At 34.2% G+C, this 19,452-nt stretch overlaps 2 protein-coding genes across 3 annotated transcripts in view; one reads left to right on the top strand and one right to left on the bottom strand.

Annotated features, from left to right (window-relative positions):
• Ptp36E (protein tyrosine phosphatase 36E) overlaps nucleotides 1-1,412 on the bottom strand; it is a 328,870-nt gene extending 327,458 nt beyond the window's left edge. The window contains exon 1 of one of the 2 annotated variants that reach the window (XM_072540054.1): nucleotides 1,162-1,412. The gene's annotated coding sequence lies outside the window, so the exon portion shown is untranslated. The remainder of the gene's footprint in view (nucleotides 1-1,161) is intronic. The other variant, XM_072540055.1, reaches the window with a different exon arrangement.
• Nucleotides 1,413-9,278: 7,866 nt separating this feature from the next.
• Nucleotides 9,279-19,249, top strand: LOC140447416 (inhibitor of Bruton tyrosine kinase). Its single transcript, XM_072540056.1, has 11 exons — nucleotides 9,279-9,445; nucleotides 9,558-9,899; nucleotides 10,127-10,381; nucleotides 10,447-10,622; nucleotides 11,464-11,825; nucleotides 12,470-12,714; nucleotides 12,845-13,068; nucleotides 14,177-14,935; nucleotides 17,589-18,504; nucleotides 18,588-18,739; nucleotides 19,006-19,249. Exons 2-11 carry the CDS (start codon nucleotides 9,560-9,562, stop codon nucleotides 19,135-19,137), a joined length of 3,561 nt encoding a protein of 1,186 aa, XP_072396157.1. The 5' UTR covers nucleotides 9,279-9,445; nucleotides 9,558-9,559; the 3' UTR covers nucleotides 19,138-19,249.
• The last annotated feature ends 203 nt before the right edge of the window (nucleotides 19,250-19,452 follow it).

Here is a 19,452-nt window from a genome sequence, read left to right on the forward strand (position 1 = left end):
ATTTTTTCTTCAAAATCAAAATTTGCTGATTACTGTGAAAACATGAATGGAGATATGTTTGTTAAATGGCTTGAGGAGAAACTGTTACCTAGTCTGAGTGAACCATCAGTTATAGTTTTAGATAATGCACCTTACCATTCGGAGATTTTGGAGAAACAACCAAAACAGTCGTGGAACGTACCGAGCATAAAAAATTGGTTAGTTAAAAATAATATCAATTTTCCGGAATACGCCTTCAAATCAGAGTTACTGGAAATTTCGAAACGTAATGAAAAACCAACAGTTTATATAGTTGACCAAATTGTATCAAGTTATGGACATCAAGTGCTACGGTTACCGCCGTATCACTGCCAGTTTAATCCCATCGAAAACATCTGAGGTATATGTAAAACGTATTATGATAATCACGTTGGATGCAGTAGATACAGTGACGATGCAGTTAAGGAAATGTGGCAAGAAGCTCTTAAAATTGCAGCTCCAGAAATATGGGCCAAAACTGTAAATAAATGTGAAAAATTAATAGAAGAGTGGTGGATCCGGAAAATAAAATTAGTGAAATTAATCCAGTGATTATAGATTTACATAATGATAGCGGTACAGCAGGTTAACCATCATATTTATACATTAATTATTAGCCAAATAAACAATAATACATATTTAAAATTCCATTTGAATTTTTGCTTCTCATTTTATACAAATTAACTCTAACTGATAATGCAAGCAAAAATATTCTAAACAAAGTAAGTAATTAAAAAGATTATGGAGAACTCCAGTGCAGTTTACATCGAGCCTTTTAGTACAACGAAAGGTTTTCTGCGAATTCCATTAATCGTTTAGAGGTGAAAGTTGGTTGAATGTACTGTATATATATATATATATATATATATATATATATATATATATATATATATATATATATATATATATAATTAATATGTTTATTTATTTATTATTATATATTTAGGTATATATTTATTTAATATTTTTTTCTAACATCTCGGCTCATAAAAATATTTATTTTTTAGTTATGAACACTTGTATTCTTGGGAGCCGAACCAGGATACGAATTCCTGGCCCTATTCCCAACATTGATGAGTTAAAAAAAACGTATGTGAATATAAATCTTAACTGTATTGTATAATTAAAATTAGAAAAACTTACGGAAATATTTATTTACGTCTACCGAGCAGGTACACAACTCCAAATAAAACTTACACAAAAAAAACTTTAAAAACAATCATAAAAATTCGTAACCAATGACTTTGTTTTTCTTCTTACCGATTGTGCACGTGTTCGGCGTTGGTGGGGGCGGAACGCAGAACACAACGTCGAGCTGGGACGTCGCGACGGAGATACTGACGGCACAGCGTCGGTCGCCGGGCATCCGGCTGATCAGCTGTTGTGGAGTGTTCTCTCTGGGTTATATTGGGAAATCCTGGGTGCGCTATGTACCGTATAGTCTCTCTCTATGAGATGATGCTGGGCGACGACGGTACACAATTCGCAGATCTACGATGTATTTATTCAGTTGCAGTTAATGGTTTTTCCGAGTATTTGGCTTTTTTATTAAGGGCGGGTCCTGTTTTTGCACTTTTTTGCCGGACAGATTTTGTTCTATCACAGAATAATGGATTTTCTTCAAAAAGTTACATAAACACTTAAAAAACATCTTCGTAAAAATTTAATCGAATTTAGAAAAACTGGCATATTATCAAAATTCGATTAAATGTTTAAAAAAATAAATATCGGACATATTATTCAACTAGCACTAAGCTGCTCCCAAAACGAAAGTAAACATTAACAAAACAAATGTATAAAACCGAACAAGATGTATTACTTAAAACTAAGAAAGCTCCCCAATTATCAACAACTTTTTGACAAATTTGTAACTAATAATAATGTACCTCATGTAAAGTAGGGGAAAGGAGGGTAAGATGACGATAGTAAGCTTAAAAAATTCCTAGAACTACAAGGTAAATGGGCTTATAGTATTACTTTACATATTAAATTAAGATTACGTAAGGGTTAATATTTCAAATAAAAATTTTAAAATTTATCTATATATGTCATATTCTTCATCTTATCTATTCTAAGAAAGAAAGGCAGTTATATCAAAAAGTCAACAAATTAAAGTAAAATTCATTTATTCTGCAACGAATGCAGCACTTGTAATAGGTCCTACATTTTTACAAACACCAATCACAAGTCCATTGTTTTACCTTTGTTTCTTGACTATCCAGTCCAGTGCATTCATCGTGAGCCCATTCCCTACACCTGCTGTAGCAATACTATAGCTCATCTTTTCCTCTTTTACTGCAGATTATGCAATCTCTTTCTTCCAAATCGTTATCAGTCAGCATATTCCATATCTACTGATAAGTTAGAAGAGTCGCCAAATTTTATTTTGCAATTAGTCGTTTTTCCTTTACCTTTATCCAGAGTGAATTTCCTATTTTTTGCTGAAAGTTAAAGTCTTTGCTTCTTTTGTGTTTTTCAATGTTCTTCTATTCTTTTATATTCATTTTCTGTGTACTGGAAATAACGAGAGATGGTTATTCTTTCAAGTCGTTTTGCTCTCACTTCAGCAACAGGTAATTGAGGTAGACTCTTATCCAATATATGATAGGTACATGAGGGGTGCCCGACCAACTATTCTTGATGTAGATGGACCTGGCGTAGTTGGAATAGGAATATCTAAAATTTCGTCAGATATTTGAACAAATTCTTGAGATCCCGTTTCTTTTAAAAAAAGGTATCGATGACATTCTTTGAATATCTGGCATTTCCTCTTCGACCTCTACATTTTCCAAAGCAGACGTAGTTGGAACTTTCGTTAAAATTGGTTTGTCTTTATATGTTGTTAAATATGGCTTAAAATCAAATATATTAAACGCCTGGCTATCAACAGGATATATGCCAGTGGCTCTAAAACCACTAAGAGCATTTGAAACAGTTGCTGCTTTCCCAAATAGGTTTGCAATATCATACAATGTTATAAGACGAACCGGATTACTGATGAAAACATCTTCGAAAGCCCGAAAGTACGCTATTTTCGGAAGTCTATAGTCCATATATTGACACATCCAATCACGACTGCTGTGATTATCCATTAACACTAACACAGGGTTGTTTTCGCTTGGACGAGCGTGTTTAATGAAATGGTCCAAATATTTATCAAAGTTTTCAAAAGTCATCCATCCAGAAGGATAAGCTACTGCCATGGTCCCTTCGGATGTTTCATTTTTAAGAGCTGGTTGCATTTTTACTCTTGAAAATATTAGAAAAGGTGGTATAAAATTTCCAATGGCATTCATGCCACAAAAAGCAGTCATGATAACCCCTCTTTCTACTGAGGAAATCTTCACCACTCGACGGTTGCCTCCTGGAGTTAATATTTAAGGATCCTTGGTAGGTACTAAAGAAAAACCGGTTTCATCAATATTGTAAATTTGAGTTGCAGAATATGAATATTTTTGATGGAGTTCTTTGTATACCTTAAGGAAAGTTTTCACATTAACTTTATTAAAAGCCATTAATCTAGCAGCAGAAGTTGCTTTTGGTTTACAGAGTCATATATTCAATTTCTTCGTAAAGGATTGGATTGGACGTTAAATCTATCAGCAAAACCACAATGAACAGCAAAGTCGAAAGTAATTTTTCTAAACTAATCCTGTGTTAATCTAAATTCCCGTTTATCTATATGTATCACATGTTTTTTAAGTTGATTTAGTTGTTCATCATTAAATGTTGGCGACCAGCATTTGCAATAATGACTTTTAAAAAATCAAAATAACTAGGATACACAAGTTACCTCATCAGGGTATTTTTTAACATATCATCTCAGAGTAGGTTCTGGAATAATATATGCTTTTGAGGCTGCATTAACACTTAACTGTTGAGCAGTTATTTCAGCCATTGCTCTTTTCATATTTTATTTCGACCAAGATTGTCAGTCGGTCTTTTTTTTATATATTTTGCCCATATCTGAATTTGAAAAAGGTATGACTTACCTACTGTTAATTTTAGTTAATTCGAATAAGATGACGAAATGTGGCGACTGCCCAAAAACTTAAATAGGTCAAACTGGTAGAACTTTTAATAAATGTATAGCAGAACACAAAAGGGCTTTCAATAATAGAAAAACAGATTCTACATACGCACTTCACCTTCTAGATCAGCGGTTCTCAACCACCGTGTCGCGACATACTGGTGTGTCGGAAGAACCTATCAGGTGTGTCGCGAGATTTACGAATACGATATTTTTATTTATATTTTTTTACTTGTTATAATATACCAATCATGCATTCAACCATTTTGTTTAACTATTAGGTATATACCACGTTATACCAATCAATAAAGTGGCAAATCGTAATTGTTTAAAAAGACATTTGAAACAAAATCATCAAAGCGTTTCCCAAAAACCGCGCGAGTATTTTCAACGTCTACGTTGTTCCATTCAATCATCCTCAGTTATAATGGAAAAACGAATAAAACTCCCAGATAAGGCACTTTTAGCATCATATAAAGTTTCTGAATTGATTGCCAAAAAACAGAAAGCCCATACTATTGGTGAAGAGCTTATTTTACTGGCATGTAAAGAATTAGTTGCTATAATGTCAGGCCCGGAAGCTGTTGAACAAATATCAAAGGTACCTTTATCAAATGACACAGTCCATCGACGTATGTTAGATATTTCAATCGATATTCAAAGTAATGTTAGGGAGGTATTGGCAAATACACAATTTGCTTTACAACTGGACCAAAGCACGGACATTTCGGGAAAGGCCCAATTGATATTCTTGTAAGATTTGTGTACGGACCGGAAATTATTGAACAGTTCCTATTCTGTCGTGAATTGAAAACAACAACCACTAGAACTGATATATTTTCTACTGTTGACACCTTCTTTCAGGATCACGGACTTAAGTGGACGGATTGTATTGCGATATGTACAGATGGTGCTGCTGCAGTGACGGGAAACGTCAAAGGATTTTTAAGTTAATTAATTTAATTTAAGTTAATAATGGATTTTTAAGTCAAAGCATTTTTAAGTTAAAGCATTAGACCAAGCAGACAACAGAGAAAAGACTTCACCAACAATAGCTGAGATTAGAGCAGCAGTAGAAAAATTAAAGAACGATAAAGCACCGGGATCGGATCAAATAGCATCAGAGTTACTAAAGGAAGGAAGAGACGCAATACAAAAAACAATACATGAATTGATAACAAAGATATGGTCGAATAAACAGCTACCAACGGAGTGGAATAGCGGTATTATTATACCACTACATAAAAAAGGAAATCAGTTAGAATGTGGAAACTACCGTGGAATCACGCTGCTGAATGCAGCATACAAAATAATGTCCAATGTCATTTATGAAAGACTTAGACCACACGCTGAAAAAATAGTTGGCAAATACCAAAGTGGCTTCTGTAGACAGAAGTCAACAATAGACCAGATATTTGTTCTGCGACAGATCCTCGAAAAAACAAGTGAATATAACATCGACACCCATCATCTCTTCATAGACTTTGAAAGCGCATATGACAATATAAACCGAGAATACTTAATAAAAGCAATGAAAGAATTTAATATACCAACACAACTAATAGAACTGATAAAAGAATCTCTAAAAGTAGAAAGTAGAATCCGGATACAAAATGAATTAACGGAAACAATAGATATGAAAAAGGGACTACGCCAGGGAGACGCTCTATCATGCATCTTGTTCAACATCGTGCTCGAGAAAATACTGAGGGACACAACAGTCAATACACGAGGAACAATCATTAATAAAAGCGTGCAAATACTAGCATTTGCAGATGATGTTGACATAATCGCAAGATCAAGAAGAGAAATGATAGAGGCATACAACCAAATAGAACGAGCTGCACAAAATAGTGGTCTTAAAATCAATCAGACCAAAACAAAATATATGCAGGTAAGAAAAAACGCAGAAATAAGGCAGCCACAAAATATAACAATAGGAGAATACAACATTGAGGAGGTAAAAAACTTTATATACTTGGGGTTCCTAGTCACGTCTGATAATAACGTTACGGAGGAAGTGAAGAGGCGAATATTTATTGCAAATAAATGTTACCATGGCTTAATTAGACACCTAAGATCAGATAACGTCGCAAGAAAGACAAAATGCCAAATATATAAAACCCTAATAAGACCGGTACTCACATATGGCTCAGAAACCTGGACACTTACTAAAAGAGAGGAAACGTTGTTAGCCACCTTCGAAAGAAAAATCTTGCGACACATATACAAGGGCACAAAAGAAAACGGAATATGGCGAAGACGATACAACTCTGAACTATACAAAATATACCAGGATCCGGATATTATAACATTCATCAAAATAGGACGGCTGCGTTGGATAGGACATGTAGAAAGAATGGAAGAAGGCGAAATACCAAACAAAATATTCAAACAGATGCCAGTAGGAAAAAGAACAAGGGGAAGACCGAAACTGAGATACTTGGAACAAATAGAAAATGATATAACAACCTTAAAAATAAAAAACTGGAGAAAAAAAGCACGAAACAGATCGGAATGGAGAAGAATCCTAGAACAGGCCAAGACCCAAAAAGGGTTGTCGAGCCAGTGATGATGATGATTTTTAAGTTAAAAACCAGTTAATAATAATTACTCATTGCTTTTTACATCGAGAAGCTCTGGTAGTAAAAACTACGGATGGAAGCCAACTGGATGAAGTTATTCATACTGTTGTTTCTATGATCAACTATATCAAAACTCGTCCGGTGAAATCAAGGGTGTTTGAGAAACTTTGTAAAGACATGGGCGCAGATCATAAAGTCTTGTTATTTCATAGTAAAATTCGTTGGCTTTCGAAAGGAAAAATACTAAACAGAGTTTTAGAACTTAAAGACGAACTACTCGAATTTTTTAAAACAGAAGATGGCCAAAGTGGTTTTTGTAAAAACCTTCTTTGGTGTGCTAAGTTGGCTTACCTTTCTGACATTTTTAATAAGCTAAATTCTTTGAATATGCAAAGACGAAAGGAAACCATAATATCTTTGAATACTTTGAAACCCAAGAAAAAGTGGATGCAATAGCAAAAAGTCAGGAGATGTCAAATGCAAGAACAAGAGAAGAAGTCAACAATGAATACAACAGGATTAAAAGAAGAAATGAATTCCTAATAGAAGAAGAAGACTACACCAGCCCTAACGAAGTTGCCAAAATCATCAGGAAACTTAAAGGAGGCAGAGCACCAGGACCTGAAGGAATTCACAACATCACCCTCAAGGAACTACCAAAGAAGATTATAGTACAACTGTACTATATCTTCAAATTCTGCCTAGAAAAAGGACATTTCCCAAACAACTGGAAACACGCCAAGATTATCGCACTACTAAAACCTAGGAAGGATGGAAGAAGACCAGAAAGTTACAGGCCAATATCTCTCCTCGAAACAATAGGAAAATACTGGAAAAAATCATTTACAAAAGACTGATGAAACATGCAGAAAGAAGAAGAATTATACAAGAAGAACAATTCGGATTCAGAAAAGGAAGGAATTGCGAACTCCAGCTGGCAAGAATTATCAGCGATACGAAGATAAGATTCAACAGAAAACAAAGAACAGGATTAGCTATACTGGGTATAGAAAAACCATACGACACGGTTTGGAAAAAGGCACTAATCTTCAAGATGGACAAAGCTGGTCTTCCTCATTACTTAATCAATATTTGTGATAAGTATTTATCTAATAGAACTTTTCAAGTTTCAGCTGACCAAAAGATGCCAACGATACAAGAAATCCAGGAAGGGATGCCTCAGGGCAGTATTCTCTCACCCATCGTATACAATATTTTTGTTTCAGATCTACCAACTGATCCAAAAACCTCAACAGCACGGAAGACTCTGCTTTGCGTTCTAAAATCAACGCAGAGAAGACTTAATTCATCATTTTCACTCAGGCACATAAACCACCAGTAGGCACGAAATCACACTAGGAGGAAACAGAATCCAAGCAGGAGACGCAGTCAAATACCTAGGTGTTCACCTCGACAGAAAACTCAACTTCCGGTTGCATACACAAAAAAAAACGAAGGTAAAAGCTAATGCTGCTAAAAAACTAATACTCCCCTATATTTTCAGATCCAGGTGTACCAGGCCTACGTTAGATCGGTGATACCTACTATATGCAGTCCCAGTTTGGAGTTCAATAGCGGAGACCAACTGGATGAGACTTGAAGCCACAGAGACATCATGCTACCGAATCATAGACGGATCAACATGGGAAGAAAGAATATCCAATGCAACTATCAAAGAAAGGCTCCAGTACACACCACTGAGGGAGGTGGCTGAGAAAAGGACAAGATACTTCTTCCACCAGGCCACAAGAAGACTCCGAAAGACCAGGGACATCCTCGAGAAAAGCAGAAACCAGAGGATATACAGAAGCAGCCATAAGCTGATCGACCACCTGATCAGGGTCTAGCCGGATGGTTGCGAAGAACAGCCAACCAGGGAAGTAGGTACGATGCCACAAAAAGTACCTACAGAAGAAGACGCCAGGATGCCACCAGCAGAAGTCCAGGAATCCGAGAGGAAAAATGACCAATATCAGGCGGTGCAAGAGCGGGACGTCGCGAAGAAGTAAATGAAATATAAACAATTTGAAATGTAGACCAATAATGGCAATAAACGTTTTTATGTTTATTTTTATTTTATATAGGTGAAATATTTAGGTTTATTTTTTAAAGTATTTCTTCCTAATACAGATTCCAGACGGTCTTGTGATTGTGCAGAGAATAGGTGTCGTGCGCTAGCGCGTTTGAAAGATTATTTAATTCTACATTGAGTTTTAAATGAGTATAGGGGTCGTGTGCTAGCGCATTTGAAAGGTAATTCAATTCTCTTTTAAGTGATATAACCATTAACATAATAATTTATAGAAGGTAGCCAAAAAAGAAAAATACTAAAAAAAGAAACAACAGAAGTTTTAACAACACATCATTTATTACAAAATATCACTAGCGCCCTCTACAATCAAATGTTAAAGATATATACGTACTGTATACTACAAAATATCTACGGAAAATATCTTAAATAATATTTATTAGGAGCAGTGTTTTTCAAGTTAATAATATAATATTGATAATTAATTACAATTTATATTAAAAATATGATTATGAATAAATATAAATACTTCTTTACGATTAATTTTTTGTGTCTACACAAGAATAATTTTATGATCAGTAGACACTTCCACTTTCATATAATGATGTAAGATCATAGTTGACAGATTAGTGTACAGCTGGAATCTGTTCTCTAAATTTAAAAATTTATAAAAATATACATTATTTTTAATATTAAAATCTTGTGCAATTTTATGGTAACTTTTACTACGATTTACTTCCAAAATTTTAAAAAACAAAATAGAAATAATAAGAATTTTTACAGGTAAACTAAAAATCATTCCTTTAAATTTAATAAAATCAATTGTGATTACAATTCTTTTATATTATTTTTAACAATAAAAACCTTATATCTGCAATATATATTGTTGTTCTAGCTATGAACCCCAGTTCCTTTGATAGAGAATGTACTAATCAATGTAAATCAATAATCCATGGAGATGTAATCACAGATGCTATATCAAAAAGAAGTATCTCAGACCAAGACTTGTGTTCTTTTCTCAATTTCGTATGCAGTAGATGTGAATCTGTCATCGACTCCTCCGGTAGAACTGCTTTGCATGTTGCTGCTTCCTGTGGAAGATTGAATCTTGTAAGATGGCTTGTTCTGAACAGGCATGCAGACATACATGCTAAGGACCGCGAATCTTCATACACTGCCTTACACAGAAGTATTTTTTATGGAAAAATAGATGTAGCAGTAGAATTAATTAAATTAGGTATGTACCAAGCATGCTACACATCCTTTATATATAATTATGATCTAGATATTTAGGTTCTTTCGAATTCTGTACTAAATTTTTACTCAAGATCCCGTACTATAGCTCTTGAATACATTTTTTACTGGTATTTTTCATCAAATTTCAACCTACATTCAACTGAATCAGTAATTCCAATTTTTGCACAGTAATAGAAGCATTCTAGTGATGAGTTTGTAATATTATAGGAGCAAATACAAGTGACTTAGACCTAGACTACCTCACATCATTAGAGCATGCTATGAAAGATGGCCCTAAGCCAGAAGCTGGAATTAGTGGTGGTGAACTTTATTCCTGGGGTTCTAACAACAATAATCTGTTAGGGCCACAACAAACTAAACAAAGCCCAGATTTGCTAGATTCTTTTCACAGGGAATACCCTGGTGAATATGCCAAACAGATCTGTATAGCCCAGTTCCACAGTACTATTATAACAGTTTCAGGTATGTGTTTCAAGTTTTGGTATAAAAAATGTGATGACAATCCTTTAGTGCTTTGAGGTTTTTAGGTAAAGCTTTAACTTGTGGCCATGGACAAGGAGGAAGGCTTGGACTTGGCGATGAAAAGACTGTAGTCACACCCAAAGTTGTGAACTTTGTAGGACATCAAAAAGGGGAAGTTGTAACATGTAACCAAGCTAGTATATCAAGAGATCACAGTATTTTCTTGTGTTCAGATGGAAATGTAAATACAAACTTTATTATTTTTGTTTTATACAGTAAGGTTTTTATAAAAATGTAGAGAGGAATAAATAAATTAGATTTTTGTAAAGTTTCAACAGCTGTCATCTTTATAAAGTCAATCTGGTCATTTATGCCAAGTATACAAAGCGTAATATCTCTTATAAGATTGTAATTATTCAAAATTTATGGAAGATTGTAAGTCTGATATGTAATGTCACAATACTGTAACATTATTGGCATATCTAATGTTTTTAATGGATGTGTTAATAAGTATCTTTAATATATCTTCTGAAATCATCTGTTAAGTCAATTTTACATACCAGTTTTATCATTTTTTTTAGCTCTGCTGAAGGTTAAATTCAAAATTTCCAATCAAAACTCAATATTAAATAAAAACTGTTGCTTGATTGCTCTATGCCTAGCTCTCCTCCTTTCATCTGTTAAATGTGTTTTGTGGGATCTGTTTCAGTCATGCTCTCTACATAACCTAATGAGCATAAATTGAGTAAATTTACTTGAAGTTTTAAAAAAATGTTAGGTTAATTGCAAATTCAATTAAGAAAATAATTTGCCTAATGAATTAGAGATGTAAGATAAAGATGAGAGTTTTTTGTTCTTTGCAAAAACTTTGGTATTTAGAAATTAAAATTTGCAGTTGCCTTGATCTGTTTATATTGATATACTAAATGCAGTAAGTAAGTAGAATTAGGAAGAAATGAGAAATTGTTGTAGTTAATTTCTTAGTACTTATTAATTTTCATATGCATTAAGATACTGTCAAATCTGTATCAAACAAATTGTATTTGTAAGTCTTTATGTTTTTTATGTAAAAGCATTTTTAGATCTACACTTGTGGCTTGAACACTTACCAAGTACTAGGTCAAGTACCTCCACCGGAAAGATCCTTAGTTCCTAAACCAATAAAACACCTTTCAAAGGAAATCCAAGGCGTGTGTTCTAGTCAGTATCATTCAGTAGCATGGGGTCCGGGTGCCTTGTACACTTGGGGCCTCAATGCTGGCCAACTGGGAGTGAAGGCTAACGAGCAAAAATCAAAGTTCATAGCTGCCCCAAAATTGATAACCATCGCTCAAGATGTTTCTATTAACCATGTAGCTAGTAGCAACGGAGCTATAGCTGTGTGTACCACCAATGGGGATATTTATGTGTTTCATGAGTATCTATGTAGGAAAATTGCCTCAAGGTATGTTAATTGTTTATTTATTTATGTATTTGACATGAAATTATTTTTCAGCAGTAATATAATTTTTTGGTTGTAATACAAACTTTTTTTTACACAATTTTAAGGTGGAAATATTTTCAACTCATTTATTTTAATATAATTCTTTATAAGAAACATAATTTCATAAAAACAACTTTCGGTAAAATTCTAACTTTTTATAGGCACATAGGTTATCTTCTAGGTTATTAAACTCACTCCAATGCTTATTTGCATTCAAAGCATCACAAGGAATTTGTTTTGAGAGTTTAAAAATTGCAAAAATACTGTCACTTAAACCTCTGTAACTCGTAAATTATGGTTTGACTCAAAATTTGACAGGTCTTTCTAATTGATTTATTATTAGCGCCATCTATATGTTTGTCCCTGGTCTTATTGACTGATGTGGTTTAAAAGTATTTAAGTTAAAAAAGGTTTTCAAAAGTTAAAAAGAAATTATTGATGATGAGGGGTTCTGGTAACAAGAAAATAGGTAGAGCTGAAACATAGCTGACTCATCACATTTCACATCATTTAACAAATCTTTAGAATCATATCTATCTACATCATTAAAAAGATTGACTCAAGTAATAAGATAAGTTCTTTTTTAATGATACAAAGTTTTTTAGGCAGCTTAACTTCATTCAAGTTAGCATCGTTGGCGGTACCTTGGATTCTTCTTTGTTAGACAAAGAGTTAGCCAGAGAAATAAACAGTGAGTTAAAAGTGGCTGTACTAACAAGTGATGGAAATGTATTATTGTGGCAAGGATCAGATCAGCAGTTATGTCGGTGTATTTATTCGATAAACAGGGCCATAGTAATGAAACAGATTGAAATGAATCTCAATGAGCTATTAATGGTGTCCAGAGATGGTAAGTAAAATAACGATATCATGTTGTTTTTTCAAGTTATATTATCAATCTTTCCCCCTAGTTGTAAAATTTTATTTTGCTCTTGGTTAATAGTGTGTATTATTTCCAAAGTTGTTATGAACTGTTTTAGGTGAAGCTTTCAAAGGTTTTATCAAACCAAGGAGGAAAAGAGTTACAAATCAAAATAAGATTACTTATTCGGCTGAAAAGAACCAAAAAACCCAGAAAAGTGCGTTTCACAAGTTTTTAGAAAAAGAAGATTGTGTAGTATTGTCTTTACAAAAAATAACAAAAATCCATCGGGCTCTGTCTATGATAAGTGACCTTAAAGGAAAGGATTTCGCAATTATACAGGTAAATCCATTTAATATTACTCTCAATACTTTTCTATTTAAAAAATTGTTTGTCCACATGTCTCCACTATACCTTTCGTGTTGTCATGTTTCTTGTGTCATATATATGTCATTTGTCGATCTTCTGTCAACGTTATGTTAAAAGTCGATTTCAATAATTTTCTATATAAAAAATTGTTGTTTGTCTATATGTGTCCACCATGTCTTTTGTTGTGTCATGTTTCTTGTGTCATATCTTGTGTCATTTCTCAGTTTTCTGTCAACTTTACGTCAAAATTCGATTTCAATAATTTTCTATATAAAAAATTGTTGTTTTTCTACATGCTTCCACTGTCTCTTTTGTTTTGTCATGTTTCTTGTGCCATGCATTTATCAGTTTTCTTTTACCTATACGTCAAAAGTCATTTCAATAAAAAAATTGTTGTCTGTCTATGTCTACCTGTGTTCACCATGTCTTTTGTTTTGTCATGTTTCTTGTGACATACATCTGTCCTTTGTCAATCTTCTGTCAAAAGCAGATTTCAATAAATTGTTATATAAAAAATGGTTGTATACCTTTTGTTTTGTCATGTTTCTTGTATCATGGATTTATCAGTCTTCTGTCAGCTATATGTCAAAAGTCGATTTGAATACTTTTCTTTACAAAAAATTGTTGTCTACATGTATACACCATGTTTTTTTTTGTTTTGATATCTTTCTTGTGTCATATGTCTGTCATTTGTCAGACTTCTGGTAACGATACGTCAAAAGTTGATTTCAATACTTTTCTTTATAAAAAATTATTGTTTGTTTGTTTTATGTGTCCACCATGTCTAGTGTTTTGTTATGTTTTTTGTGCCATACATCTGCCATTTGTCAGTCTTCTGTCAACTTTACGTCAAAAGTCGATTGGTGCCATCTGTCACATGTCTTTTGCTATGATAATCTATACAGTATTGTGCATATTAATTGGAATATCATTTTAAGTATCTGTAGCATATAAAAATCGCTTTTTTTCTGTCACTAGTCACATCCAAACTTACAGTACCGTGAGAATTAATTACAAAGTCTAGAAAGCACGTTGTAATACTTATAAATAGGCACTGGTAGTAATTTTTTATTATTTGTAGGCTCCACCATACAAAAATTTCACCTTCGGCGATATTGAGAGGTCTGATATGAAGGAAAATTTCGAAACACTCCTTCTAGAGAGTGACGAGTTTGATACGGTGCATGATGTAGTTTTTAAAATAAATGACAAAACTATTCCTGCTCACAAATACGTCGTGGCTAATTCCAGTCCTTATTTGGAAAAGTTGATGGAAAATCAAGACAAGGTTATTCTAAACAGTATTAACTCTGAAATATTTAGACAAATGTTAAAGTTTATGTATAGTGGAGAGTGTGAATTGACGAAATGTGGTGAATTGAAGAACGAAACTCTAAAGAAATTGTGTTATGTGAAAGACAGCGATAGAAAGGACAAGGAATATGTTGACGATGTTATTGAAGTAAATGAAGTGGACAAGGACATTTCCGCTTTTGAATACTATAAAAATAATCAACATCAGAACAAACACAAATCCACAGAGAACAAAACTAAACAATCCCGAAACCCAGTGAGGTTATTACACGAAATGGCCAAAAAATATGAATGTGTTACTCTACAAAAGTGCCTGAGCAACTTGGAAATGAGTAACTATGTTATTTTTAGCAAAAACAATGGGGCGCATAGATCTGCGATGAACATAAACTTTGACAGGTTAAATTTTGCGACATTTTATGATGTGACTATCAAATGTAGGGATAATAAAACACTTAGTGCACATAAGTGTGTTTTAGCGGCTCGCATGGAGTACTTTAATAACATGTTTATGAGGTGGCATGAGGTATGTATTCAAATTTAATAATAATATATTTATAGTCTGTATTTATGTATTAATATAATTTTATTTCTTTGGATAACGCAATGAAAACTCTTATTGGTAAAAAATGCATTCTTATCACAATCCAAACCTATACTGACTCAACATATTGAGAAATTAATACAGAAATATTTAACAAAAGAAAACTTCTGTATTGAAGATGGCAATAAAACTGACGATACTTTAGAAAATGAACAACAAAAACGACGACAGTCACAAATACTGAGTTCAATATGGATTTGAACGATGGAAATATGTATAACGGCCCACGTTGGGCGCCAATATGTCACGAACGGCGACTGGAAGAGTTTGTAGTGAAGGATTTTGAGAATTTCACGTAATTTTATTGAACAAACACCATAAACAACAAACTATAACTGTATAATAATAACTTGAATGTAATTTAATTGCATCTCCATTGAAGCGGGGGTGTCGTCCCTCTTCGTTCATCTTGGGCTAGGCGTCCCTCTGTCGATGGAGCGCGTTCCGTTTGATCGGGGTGGATCGGGACGCAGTCGCACAATTGGTAGGATTTAAACTACGATGTGCGCGAACAGGTCCGTACTTAACATATACTCACTCACCTTGAAACCCCAAAGACCGGGTTTCAATATTAAATAAAAAAGTGTTTTTTAAAGAAAGTTTCTAAGATCATAGTACTTATAGTCGTAAAGAATTTATTGATCTTGGTTTGGTAGAACAAAAATTTTCACAGCCGGTCGTTTAATGTCACCAGTGTTTGTTTTTATCATAACCGACCGCACAATATTGTCACTTCCGGTATAAGTTTTCGAAATTCTACCTAACTGCCACTTTAAGGGAGGAAGTCCATCATCCTTAACCAGAACCATGCGTCCAGGCTCGATTAGCTGTTGGCAAGTCTCCTTCCACTTGACCCGCTGCTGAAGGTGGGATACGTATTCTTTGGACCATCTTGTCCAAAAGTGCTGTAATCTGTTGCTGTTGCACCCTTTGAAATTTTGAAAGACGATTTTCATTCATGTATATTAAGTTCTGTTGTAGTAAACTCGTCAATGAAGATCCGATTAACAAGTGTGCAGGAGTAAGAGGATTTGGGTCATTAGAAAGAGGATAGAGTGGTCTGGAGTTGAGACAAGCCTCTATTTGATATACAACCGTAGAAAATTCTTCATAAGATTGCTTACACAACCTACTACACAACTCAGGTGGTGCTTAACCGATTTAATATTTGACTCCAATAACCCACAGAAGTGGGGAGCGCGTGGAGTAATGAAGTGCCATTGAATACCGTCGATTAACAGATTTGTCGTAATGGCATGAGAGTTTTTGTCAAAAAATTGTCTAAGTTCGTTATTTGCTCCCACGAAAGTGCTGCCGTTATCTGAAAAGATTTCGGAGCATTTATCGCGTCTGGCCGTGAATCGGCGTAGTACCGCCAAGGAGCACTCTGTCGTGAAGTCACTGATAACTTCTAAATGTACAGCCTTACTGGCGAAGTAGATGAAGAGCAATGAGTATCGTGAGATGATGTTTTGGAGGTAGCACTATGGGGTGTCTTTTGTTAAAATCATATGATGAATGGTGTAAACGACCTTTAACACGTATTAGTTTTGTTGTAGTATCAAAGAATGGGTTTAGGCCATAAAGTTTACTTTTTCTGTCAATTTGATTGGAATTAGAAAGTGCATCATAATCATATGGAAATTATTGACGTTGTATAAACATCATTAATATTAAAAGAGAAGTACTGAGTTCGAGTGTGGAGAGGGGACCTGTAATTCGTAAATGTCTAGGACTCGACAGATTGTCTTAAAATCCAAATACATAAGCAAAATCGCGTGTTAGCTTATTTAAAGAAGAATATTTGTTATAAAAGATAAATTCATTGTCGATGTGATGAAACACAACAGTTTTATTACGTAGTTCAGGTAGTTCAGAAGTTATACAAACTTCTTGATATTTTGTACATTAAGGCCATTCTTCTTGGGGCAAAGTGAGCCAAGAAGGGCCATGAAACCATAAATTGGAATTAATGAGTAATGAAGGACTTATACTTCGTGACAAGAGATCTGCTGGGATTGTCATAAGTTTTAACATACTTCCAAAGATCGAGATTAGTCAGCTTTTGTATTTGTGCTACTCGATTCGCAATGAAAGTTTTAAGTAAAGTGGGAGAGGTGTTTATCCATGAAATAACGATTTTAGAATCAGTCCAGTGACTTTCTGAACAAGTTCAGAAAGTAGTAATGCTCCACAGAGTTTGAGGCTTGTGATAGTTAATAGTTTCATAGCTACTAGCGTTTGCAAGATTTTAGCCTTGTTTGCATGACTGTTAATTGACACCAACGTACATTAACTGTTAATAAGAAAAATTAAAAAATAAAGGAAGATTTAACAACATTTTATAAGATGCAGTTATCGGATTACATTACTGAAATTGACTGCAATAATCTAGCTCAGAGAGCGGCATCCAGATAGGCTCCATCTATCTGCCTTCTGCGCAACGTCTTGATTTACTAGAGATGGAACAAAACTAAAAATACCGGTATTTTGTAACGAACAAGTTTTGTTTCTAACATTTTTATATTTTTTCCTTTTGTTCATATAATAGTTGTTCTGATTTATTATTTTCCAGAATTCCACTGCAGAAGTGTCTCTCCCGTTTCCCAAGAACACAGTAGAAGCTTTATTGGAATACCTATATACAGACTCACTATCGAAACTGAACGCCCTAGAGGTGGATCACCTGTTCAACGTTGTTATTTTAGCAGACCAGCTCTTCGTTCAAAGACTGAAAGAGCAGTGCGAGTTGCTACTCTCGGATTTGTTAACAATGAAGAACGTTATACAAGTACTGTCGTTTGCCGATGTTTACTGTGCCAATAAACTCAAATACTGCTGTATGATGTTCATCATAGCTAATATAACTCCATTACTGGAACTGAAGGCTTTCAACGACTTGGACGACGATCTTCTTAAAGAACTTTCCGATTTCTATTTTGAGCAGAAAAGAGAAATTCATTGTAGAGTGATAACGCCATACTCGACAGCGGAAGCGGACGAAGTTATAGCTTCTATAGCATCGACGTATCCCGTATCGATGAGTGAGGAAATCGACATAACTCCTAGCAAGCCACTACATAAAAAGAGAAACCGACAACATAGAACTTCCGAAAAATCCAATTCTATTTCAGAGAAAGACACTAGTTTTGACAGTATTATCCAGTTTCCCGACGAACCAGACGTAATAGCTGAAGTAGACAACAAAATAACCGAGCTACCCAACAGATTGAAATCAATCAACTTGGCTAGCAGGATTGTTAAGGAAGAACTGGTGCAGGAAAACTTCACGAAGTTGAATAAGTCTAGTCTTAGTGTATCATTTGATGATTCTGTACAATTTCCTGAATTAGGAAGCCCGCCGGTTTATTCTCTTACCAAAGCGTCTCCTCAGAAATCGGAAGCTAGGACTAAACCTGTCAAAATGTCTCAAAAGCAGAGGAAAAGATTGTCATCGGAAAGTAAGGCTGTGGAGAGCCCTCCAATTCAAGGTATTTATATCAATATGTTGTTAAACCTTACTCATTAATAATTTTTGAGTTCTAAGATCATTATTTCATTCGTAAATTTTCAGTAACTCCCAAAAATCCTTGGAAGATCCTACCAGAAGCATCTAGTCCTGTCTCGACAGCAGACTCTAAACATTTCGGTGATATTATTTCCGATGAAAAGAAACAAAAAGAAAACTTGATGAAGATGACCAATAGGCCTCTTCTATTTACTCAAGTAAGTATCACATTTTCAAATTGAAAAAAAACGTATTTTGTTTCGATATCAATACTAGATTTGCAGTTTAATAGTATTTGTACTTCATACTTAATTTCATGATCGTTTTTACAAGTCACTTCTGCCAAATGCCATCTGTCATTGAGTATATAATGTTATGTACCTATTGCATGTTCTTTTTTTAGCAATAAAAACCATTCTAACTTGTTGCATCTCAAATTACAGTGATTCTTCGCTATTGTTTATTTATTTTTTGGTATTTTTAGATGGAAGACAAAGCTATAGACGAGTTATACAAGTTTTACAATGTCGAGAACGCCTTCGATGAGTTAATAACTATTGAACGAGTAAACATCGGCGCCATCGCTTGTCCAGTGTGGGTACCAAAACAGAAATAAATCTCCAGAAAAATGTGATATTAGTTGTTAAGATTTTTATACTTTCTTATAATTTTTATTTTTATTGTGATTTTTAATTTTATCCTTATTTTAATAAAGTTTGTTTTTAAAATTTTGTTTATTTGTTTAATTATCATACGGCTTTATCTTCTTCTTTCAGTAGCCTGTGAGATAATTGAACGTTGGCGGCCATATTGGCAATAATAACTTTGTTAACAGGAGCTTCTCGGAGCCAGGATGTTCTTTGGTCTGGGCGTTTTCTTCCTGCGATTTTGCCCTATATTATGAGGTGTAAAAGGTTATACCTCTCTAGAT

This window comes from Diabrotica undecimpunctata, chromosome 8 (assembly GCF_040954645.1).
Source record: "Diabrotica undecimpunctata isolate CICGRU chromosome 8, icDiaUnde3, whole genome shotgun sequence".
In the NCBI taxonomy this organism is placed as follows: domain Eukaryota; kingdom Metazoa; phylum Arthropoda; class Insecta; order Coleoptera; family Chrysomelidae; genus Diabrotica; species Diabrotica undecimpunctata.

Coding starts and splice junctions, on each gene's coding strand:
- LOC140447416 (XM_072540056.1), top strand. CDS start 9,560: ATGAACCCCAGTTCCTTTGATAGAGAATGTACTAATCAATGTAAATCA. Junction 12,715..12,844: donor ATTAATGGTGTCCAGAGATG/GTAAGTAAAATA, acceptor GAACTGTTTTAG/GTGAAGCTTTCAAAGGTTTT. Junction 14,936..17,588: donor TGTTTATGAGGTGGCATGAG/GTATGTATTCAA, acceptor ATTATTTTCCAG/AATTCCACTGCAGAAGTGTC.